The sequence below is a fragment of the Watersipora subatra genome, chromosome 5 (assembly GCF_963576615.1).
Source record: "Watersipora subatra chromosome 5, tzWatSuba1.1, whole genome shotgun sequence".
Taxonomy (NCBI): Eukaryota; Metazoa; Bryozoa; class Gymnolaemata; order Cheilostomatida; family Watersiporidae; genus Watersipora; species Watersipora subatra.
This window is the reverse complement of record NC_088712.1, coordinates 29,068,007-29,078,216: the sequence shown is the minus strand read 5'-3', so window position 1 is coordinate 29,078,216 and position 10,210 is coordinate 29,068,007. Positions and strand designations below refer to the sequence as shown.

General features: G+C 32.8%; 1 protein-coding gene across 1 annotated transcript in view; it reads right to left on the bottom strand.

Moving 5' to 3' along the window:
- Positions 1-657: 657 nt before the first annotated feature.
- LOC137396306 (sodium/glucose cotransporter 4-like) overlaps positions 658-10,210 on the bottom strand; it is a 73,260-nt gene continuing 63,707 nt past the window's right edge. The window contains exons 15-16 of the mRNA XM_068082522.1: positions 6,621-6,816; positions 658-1,333 (exon numbers count right to left, since the gene is read on the bottom strand). Coding sequence (XP_067938623.1) covers positions 1,134-1,333; positions 6,621-6,816 — 396 coding nt within the window. The 3' untranslated portion in view covers positions 658-1,133. The remainder of the gene's footprint in view (positions 1,334-6,620; positions 6,817-10,210) is intronic.

The window sequence follows — 10,210 nt, the reverse complement described above, 5'->3', positions numbered from 1 at the left end:
TAGTAGCTGAAAATACTATCAAACTTGAGTTTCTGGTGAGCTCCATGTTGGTGAATGCTCTTGACATACAACGGTTTAACTGTCTCTCTGTACGACTGTTTATTTATGCAAAGGCTATTTACCGCACTTTTCGGACTATTAGCCACTATTTTTTTCTGATGTTTTGAGCCATGCGGCTTATATAAGGGTGCAGCTATTCTGTGGTTATTTCTTTCACCGCTAGGGCACATTAACCGGAATCTCCGGTTAGTGCGCTTCTAGCGGTGAAAGAAAAAATGAAACAATGCCTAACGGTACTGTTCCGATAGCTACTGGGTAAAAAAGCGTCGGTTAATACGAAACAGTACCTAACGGCAGTATTCCGTTTTAACTAGCAAAGTCGCTGTCGTGTTAAAAATCACCGTCCTGAGTTCTGCGGCCTATACAAAGGTGTGGCCAATGTATTGTTTTATTAACGTTGTTTGAAAATAAAGCAGATGCGGCTTATATAGGGGAGCGGTTTATAGTCGGAAAAGTACGGTAATCATGTCAGACCCAGCAAGCATTATTTCTAGACATTTTCAGATCAATGATGAAGCGCAGTAATGCTGCAAATCTTTCTTATTGATTGTATCTGCTTTTCAACGACCAACGATGATACACACAATGATATACCAACAATAAACGTAAATATATTTTAGAACATCAAGATAGATAAAAACATTGGTGCCTTTTGGTTAAAAATAAAATATATTTTGGGACACAGTCAACTAAATGGTAATGTATATTGTATATTATCTATTGAACTGTCAGTGGATTAGAAGTTTTTGTCAAGCCATTTTAAAGAACATTTCAATTCTCATACCATCAATCTGGTTTAATACATTTGAAAGGAGATAAAATCATAAATAGTATTACAAAATACAACTTACATGGCATGCATGCTGAAGTACTAAGATCCTGAACAAAATTTGGTATGAAATATATCTTAAACCAAAACAGAAGTATGCATATTAATTGGGATATCCGATATAATGCCAAGATAATATCCCTTGTGTCAAAATGATGCATAGATGACGCAAATTTACATGTTAAATATCTTCTGTCTTTGATGTTTTGTCGAGGCTCCGACAGAAATGCTAATTCCAGCAATACTAGGCGTAAAAACCCCAGTTGAAGGCTGCAGCTATCATAAGCAGAATAGCACAAGTGTTGACAACTCTCGACCAAAATGGGTCCTCCTCGATGTTCATGCATTCCTCTGGTACAGCGTCTTGGCTCTCGTGACTAGAGGCATCCATGTTTTCTACTCCGCATATCCAATAGACTGCCTTCTTGTACCAAGGCAGCCGTGCTGCGGTATAGAATATAAATTACTTATTAGTATATATATAATTAGCAGCAGACACAAAAATAATTTTTACTATCTATATATTTCTCAAAGTTGGTATGTGTATTCGTCGTTTTGATTGTCCAGCTATAGCTATTATTTTAGCTTTGTGCCCACACATCATGATGCCTCTGTCTATATATATTTCTCAAAGTTGGTGTGCCCGTCCGTATGCATGTCTCTCCGGCTATAGCTATAGCATAAGCTGATTATTTTGCGACTATGTGTTAACGCATAGCCGCATTGGTAAAATAGAATGCCCCTGTTGAAAAATATTTTTTGTAAGCTTTAAATACTATACCTGGGGACAAGGCCAATTCTTCACACATGGACAATTATACTGTATTCATGATAAGAGCCTCGACATTATTTGCTCTTTTGGTCAGACAAAGTACGTTATCTCATTTTTACATTTGTACCAGTATCGAGAGATAATAGTATCGTCGTATTCAAAGTTTTGAGAGATATCTTCTGGTGGAACAGTAACTTTTTTCAACTCTTTCACTGCAGTATGTGCATTCATGCAAAATCTATGGTCGACTGTCATATGCACAATTTTGCGAGTTTCCCAGCAATTGCGTAATAGCTTAATTTTATTATCTGTTGACAACATAACCAATAATCTTTAGGCCTTTTATAATAATAACAGTGTTGTCCGAAGGTTTCTCTATAAAATTAGCCTAAAATCACAAAGCAGTTCTGGTTTGGGAAATTCCAACTTGAAAACAAACATTTTTTGTGTAAGTTTTATGTAAGTATCTCCCAAGTTAGAAAACAGATAATTACTTGTGTTGATGACATTATAGGCGATTCAGATTTTCATGATTACACAAAAAATTAAAATAGCAGCAGTGACTCTGATGGTGGTGAAAGTAATATTTTTGTAAGAGTAAGGAACGTTGTAGAGGATCGTTTTAGCTTCGTAGCGATCATAGTTCACATCGCTTTATTAATACACAAAGTATAGATACATTGAAATTATTGCATGGCAGTGTTTTTTAACATATTGGTAAAATAAAATATGTAACAAAAATGTCCTACAGTTTGAAATTGAAAAAATATTGCTTATCATGAAGCAACATCGGCATTTTTTGTAGATGGATGGTAGTGAAAGGGTTAAACACACACTTCTATACAATAATTGTTATTATTCATTCAACATATTCAGGATTTTTATTTTGTTTTCCCAGTTCGTAATATTTGTATCATTACCGAATCAACCTTTATTGTAATCGTAGCAAAACTGACTTAATTTAGCTATTACTTGCTAATTATTTCACATTTACATCTAATGTTCTAAACCCTTTTATAATCGTTTTATCTTTTTTAATTTATTTACTCGCACAAAACATTTTTCTCATGATATGAAGTTGGAAAGCTACAGTCATTTGACAAAGTTTGAAAACTTTTACAGTTGTTTTTATTTCTATTAAATTATTTCAACTACACAAAACACTTTTATCATGATATGTAGTTTGAAAGTTAGATTGACAAATGGTGTTATATGTTAAATACAAATCAATTTTCTGACCAAAGACTTTTTTGTTACCCGGGCAACGCCGGGTGGCACAGTTAGTAATCTATATATATATATATAAATCTCAACGTTTGCCTTGTTGTTAAACCCTGTTTCCAGTTATATCAATTAAACTCTAGTAATGAAAAATCTGCACGGCACTGGGTTTGATCTTGGAGGTTCAGATCTAGAGGCTAAAGGCGTCAAACTTAACCAATAAGCTACACCAAATACAATAGATTCCTTCGGCAAACAGTCATTACATTGGTTAAGCTACTCACACATGGAGCGCTTGCTTGGGGTTAATAACTAGCACTGTTGACTGTTAAGTCAAACTGATTGTTAAGCCGGCTCAAAACACTAATATTGTTTTGGGAAAGACTTTAGTGAAGATCTAGCTTTTCAAGGTAAGTTACTAAAATCCATTAGGAATTATTCTGTTATTTGTGCAACGCCGGGCATTCAGTTAGTCTTTATTGTAATAATGAGCATATAATACCCGCATCTGTCCCCTGCCATGCTATGAGCATTAGGAAAAATATTACACTATACAGGAATTGAGCCTGTATGTTTGGATTCCAAGCCAAGCACCCTACCATTTCACTACTCGACTGATGGTCACACAGAGAAGAATAATTATACAAGTACTAGTACAATATACTAATACAGAGTACTAGTTTAATACTCAAAGTCTGGGGTTTACTCAATACGGGGGTTTCAGTTTTCCAAAGCTAGATAACAAGTTAGAGAAAATAGGTCCTGTTACTACCATAAGATTGATGAACACTGTGGATTGACATCAAAATATGGTAGAACAACACCATATCTTGTATGATTTGAGATGCTGATGATTTGAGACATACAGACCCACACGTATGAATCAATCGCCCTAGTAGGATGGCTTGTATTATAATCTACTATTCAACTCTCAATATATTTGTAATATATATAAACACTCTGTTTTGCTTACAATATACAGGAAAATTGTATTTGTAATGCAATATCTTCGACAAACTCTTGGAGACATGACCAGGATCAATTCTTAAGATCTGATTTACCTTATCAATAGCTCTATGGAATAATGATAGTTCTATGGAATATTGATAGTTCTATGGAATATTGATAGTTTCCTTTGACACTAATATTATATTTGTTTTTCTTTGTAATTTACATTAGCAAAGAGTGTTGTTTGTAAAAAAATTGAAAATAGCATAAAGCTCTGTAGACTTGGTTCGCAAAATAAACCCGTAACACGAAGACACGAAAGGGGATTATGAACAATAATTTGCTCGCACCGCAAATACTGCAAACCTTTTAGAAGCCAGCATTGGATCTCATTTTATGAATTTAGGTTATAAAAAATGGGAACTAAAGTTAAAGTTAGGAATTTCATTAATTTAAATCTGCAGATTAAAATGGATTAAGAATCTCCTTAATCTGTATAGATTAGCTAGACTTGTTCTATAGACACGCTTCTGGATTAAAAATAACCATAATTTTTCTGTCTAGTGGTTACTTTTTGAAGATATTTGGCTGAAAGTCTCTTCACAAAGATGCTAAAAATGTTTTAGTACAGTCTTTAGACTTACCTCAAAAGATATTTTATAGCAGCTCTTTGCAGATCAGAACATGCTTGTTAGTAAAATAACTCGACTGTTATTCATTTTATCGTAGCCCAAAAACAATAGCAGCACAAACATAGAGGTATCACATAGAGGTATCACACAGAGGTATCACATGATGATGCTCTAGAATAATGAAAATGTAAGGGTATCTATTCATACTTGTAATGGATGCAGAGCGAATATTAAAACAAACTGTTTTTTATACATCATGGCCATTTGCATCTATGGAGAAAAGTCTGATCTGGTTGTGAATTTTACCACAAGTATGGAAACTATATATATTACGGTGTATCATTACATTGTAATGTATATTGAACAGCAATCGTGTTAAGGATATTACTAGCTTGCATATTAGTAAACAAAGTTAGCAGGTAGGATACATTGGTCTAAAATCTAAAGTTAGCAGGTAGGATACATTGGTCTAAAATCTAAATGGTGGTTCTGGAATCTTAGCATCAGTGACTTTCAGAAGACGTAAAACAACTACTGTATATTCTCGCATATCCCCGCGCGATATCTTACTATTAGCTTAATAAAGTTATCCCACGAACAAACGAGCGGAAGCGAAGTATGAGAGTTTTTATGATAAATGCATGTGCACACAACTTACGAAAATTATTCATCAACAATGAGACGAACCCTTGTCTTGAAATTTCATCAACAAATTTAATCATCGTTTTGTAGATTAGTTAAAGTATAATAACGATACAAAACACATACAAACCTATTTAAATATGTTACCAAGTCTTTGTAAATTATCAAAATTCTCTTAAAACTTACCCATCTGATCGAATTATACACAAATAGACAGATTAATTTGGCCGAAAATCATCACAAAACGCTTGAAAAGCTTGATTTAATAAAAGTTAAGACCGGAAATTGAAACGCCGAGCGACAGAGAATAGAACGATAAAGTCGTGCGCATTTCGCGAAAAAATAACGTGCACATTTCACCAGTCTATAGCATTGTCGAAGGTTTCTGTAATTAACGTAGAAGTACTGAAATAGTTTCATTTTTGCCGATTTCAAAGTAACTGACATTTTAGACTCTTGAGTACTTTGGTATTCTAACTGATGTACAACACAGTGTATGTAAAGGAAATGACGACGATATTTTTTTCTAACGATTCTTATGAGATTTTAAGATTATGAGATTATACTTATGGGATTATAAAAACTATAACGTTTTTAAATGTAAACAAAATTGTGTATTGGTTTTATATTATTACTATATTATTAATATTAGTTATTCTAATAATATCAGTGCATTTTACTTTTAATATTGGCCAATTTTGCATTTATCCTATTGCAGGGGGAGAGATATAAACATATAATCTTTTCCTTTCATTATTGCTATTTGTTGTATATAATAACACCCACACCCAGTACATTACAGCTACCATTGCAGTTATCCTATTGCACTGCAGTGCCATTTGACTGCTAACATTGCATTTCTCAACCATCGGTACCCTTTCTTTTTTCCAATATCACTTTGGTTGTGGGCTGTATGACAGTGGAATTTCTAGTTAATTATTTCCATGATGCTTCTTTCAGTTTTAACGAAAAACTGTAAAACTTTAGAGCTAGAAAACGAACTTTGATATGAAAAGCAACAGCCAAATAATTGTTAATAATGTAACCAAATCATTATTACTACCATCTTGTTGTCACTTTTCTACTGATCGCTTGAAGGTCCGTAAAGATCAAAGAACGTCAAAGTGGCGATCAGATAGAGATGGCGGGCAAATAGAGGTGGAATGCAATTAAAGGGTGGAGCTCTATTTTTCAACCTTCTCCTATAGTGGCATTCAAAAACGGGTGGCGTTTAAATAAAGGTATGTTTGTATGCACGCATACCGTAAAACCTCTGTTTGAAAGCCTCGAATGAGGTTTTACGGTATGTGTGCATACATCTACTCGTTAGTTTAGTAAATCTTTTCGTGTTAAACTTGGTTTATGTGCGAGGGTATACGATAATTCAGAATTTGGCTGTTTCAAAAACACATTCTAGTTGCAATGATGGGGAAAACATAACTGTGTACGGTTACTGCATTGCATCTATGGAAACCTAACAGTAAACCTAAGGCTAAAGCTAAAAGCAAAGGCTCACCATTTCTCTCTGCGACATCGTCAGCATTGGGCTTGTCGATGACGATAGTAGAATCAGCTCCAGTTTCATTACCGAAGCTCTGCAGGGGCACAACAGACCCCTCTTCTTTTACAGTGGTGTCTACAGCTGGGCCCCCATTATCCATCTCAACCCTCTCTCCTTCCTCAAACCTTGATGGGAAGGTTAGTCGTCGGAGCTATATAAAAATGTAACTGATCTACAGTATGTATATAGTATAGAGTCATGTATATGATGAGTATTAGTACTAGTGACTAACATACAGTATGTATATAGTATAGAGTCATGTATATGATGAGTATTAGTACTAGTAACTAACATACAGTATGTATACAGTATAGAGTCATGTATATGAGTGTTAGTACTATTAACTAACATGCGGCATGTATATAGTATAGACATGTATATGATGAGTATTAGTACTAGTAACTAACATACGGTATGGATATAGTATAAAGTCACCTAAGCACACACACTTACATCTAATGCAGATGCTTGTGCTTACGGTTTTAAAAAGTTTTATGTAATGCATTTGTTTTAATCCTATTATAGACAGTTGTAGTTCAAGTAGATATCATTCTTTCTTGGCTTCTTTACAAATTAAATAATTGCAATACATTTTTACAATTCAACATGTGATCGTTTTTAAGTCAGAATCAAATAATTCAGTATGTTGACTTTTGACTCTTATGGGATGGTTTGGGCTGGGCTCAACTTCACTATTTCACTAACCACTTTAATGACTGTCAACTCTACTGCTATACAGACGCTCCCCAACTTACGAATGCGTTACGTTCCTCACGATCGTTCGTAAGGTGAATTTGTTCGTAAGTTGCTTCAGTGCTATATTTTGTATTATAATTTATGTTTAAGGGCTATATAAGTACAGTGAAACATGGATAACTCAAACTTCACGGGACCGAGCGAAAGTGTTTGAGTTATTAGAGCGTTCAAGTTATCAGAGCACAGTCACAAGTGAATGTATTTATCAGTAGATACATATGCAAACTACATGTATATATAAAACTAAAGTATAGGTTGTTTGTTGTAAGTTAAAGGGCATCTGATGTAGAGTTTTAAAGTATTTATCAGAAAGTATAGATATTTTTATACACTTGAGATTTGTGTGCTGTTTTAGGTGATGTGACTGCCAGAACTTTTTCAGATTAAAATTGGCAAAACCTAATCGCGGTTAAAACGCTCAGAAGACATTTTTTCTTCTGAGTGTTTTACTCGAGATCAATTTTGCCAATTTTAATCTTATCAGTCACATCACCTAAAACTGCAAACAAATCTCAGCTCAATAGAAAAATATCTATTCTTTCTGATAATTTTTAAAACTGGACATAAGTAAACATTTATGACCAATGCAAAAAAGCATGCTTTACATCTGATCAGTTGTTTCATTTAAAAAACTTATCGAGTGTAGTCTGTGACAAGGTATTTTTTTGACAAAGATCAACAGTGTGACTTATTGTAGAAATAGATTTTAAACAGTTATTATAGTCCTTAAAAACTTGTTAGCCTTTTCTAACAAAATTGGCCCATCGATAGGTACGCCCATAGAGTTATCTCCCCCTAAAGTGATAACTGTGCATTCAGCAACACGAGCGTTTCCGGTGCCAATAAGGAGCGTTTAGGCCGCGCCCCTTTTTTGTGCTAGTCAATCGTAGTGATCGACAGAACAATAACGTCAGCCATGAGAATGATCATGAATTTCCAGTTAAGATAGTAATTATTGCTTATATTAAAGAAATGATGATTATAGTTTATTACTCTAATATATGCTTATTATTTAAAGCAATTCAATACCTACATGCATTGCAAAGCCACTGAATAGATGGTGTTAAGTAAGTGAGTTAATGCAATCAGATACTCCAATGATATACAGCCCCCACACATGAGGGGCTGTATATCATTGGTTATTCATAGATAAGATAGATAGTCATACTGGGGTTGTATTACATTGGTGTGATGGGAAGCTAATCGACTGCCATCAACTGAAAGTATTGACATTGTATGGTGATAGAGTGATTCATTGTCACCTCAGTTCACAAACAGCCCTTGTACGTAGTATTAGTTTTCAATACATATCAATCAAATACATAGACTAGCTTGAAGCAAAGATGTCCACTAGTTAGTGGACATCTTTGCTTGATGTAAGCAAGCAAAAAGTTTGAAAGTTAGAGTGGCAAATGTTGTTATATGTTAGATGAAAATGAATTATACTTAATTATACTGAATTATAATTATTTAAAAATAAAATAGACTTTTTATTACTTTATTTATTAAATAAAGTAATAAAAATTAGCTATGATTACAATAATTTTTTATTGTAATCATAGCTAAACAGATTATATTTAGCATTACTTGCTAATTATTTTACATTTAAACACATTTACAGTTTCATTTTTCTTCTTAATTCATTTTAACAAAAAACTTATTTCATGATATGAAGTTTAAAAGTGGTAGTTGTTTGAAAAAGCTTGAAAACATTTACAGTTGTTTTTATTTTTTCTCTTCTCTTCATTTATTTCAATTACACAAAACACTTTTTATAATATGTAGTTTGAAAGTTAAAGTGGTAAATGTTGTTATATGTTAAATAAAAATAAATTATACTTAATTCTACTAACTATAATTATATAAAAATAAAATAGACTTTTTTATTACCTTATTTATTAAATAATTTTTCATTGTAATCATAGCTAAACAGATTATATTTAGCCATTACTTGCTAATTATTTTACATTTAAACACATTTACAGTTTTTATTTTTTTTCCTAATTTATTTCAACAAAACACTTCTTTCATGATATGAAATTTAAAAGTTGTAGTTGTTTGAAAAAGCTTGCAAACCTTTAGAGTTGTTTTCTTTTTCCTCTTAATTCATTTAAACTGCTTAAAAATATTTTCTCATGATATGAAGTTTAAAAGTTAGAATAGTAAATGTTATATAAAAATAAATTTTCTGTCCAAATACTTTTTTTATTACTCGGGCAACACCACGTAGTACAGCTCATAGTTGATGGCAGTTGATTAGCTTCCCATCACACCAATGTTATACAACCCCAGTATGACTATGTATGTTATCTATGAGTAACTGCTTGCATTACCTTCACTATCACTCACTATCTATTCAGTGCCTTGGCAAGTCATGTAGGTATCAGGGATTACGTGTATGTCACAATTTCCATTTTCATAATTCATTTCCATATTATTTCCATTTCCATAATTCATTTCCAGATTATTTCTATTTCCATAACATTTCCATAATTCATTTCCATATTATTTCCATTTCCATAAAAGTTCCATAATTCATTTCCATAATTCATTTCCATATTATTTCCATTTCCATAATTCATTTCCATATTAATTCCATTTCCATAACTCATTTCCATATTATTTCCATTTCCATATTATTTCTATTTCCATAATTCATTTCCATATTAATTCCATTTCCATAATTCATTTCCATATTATTTCCATTTCCATATTATTTCCATTTCCATAATTCATTTCCATATTAATTCCATTCCCCTACTTCATTTCCATAGTATTTCCATTTCCAT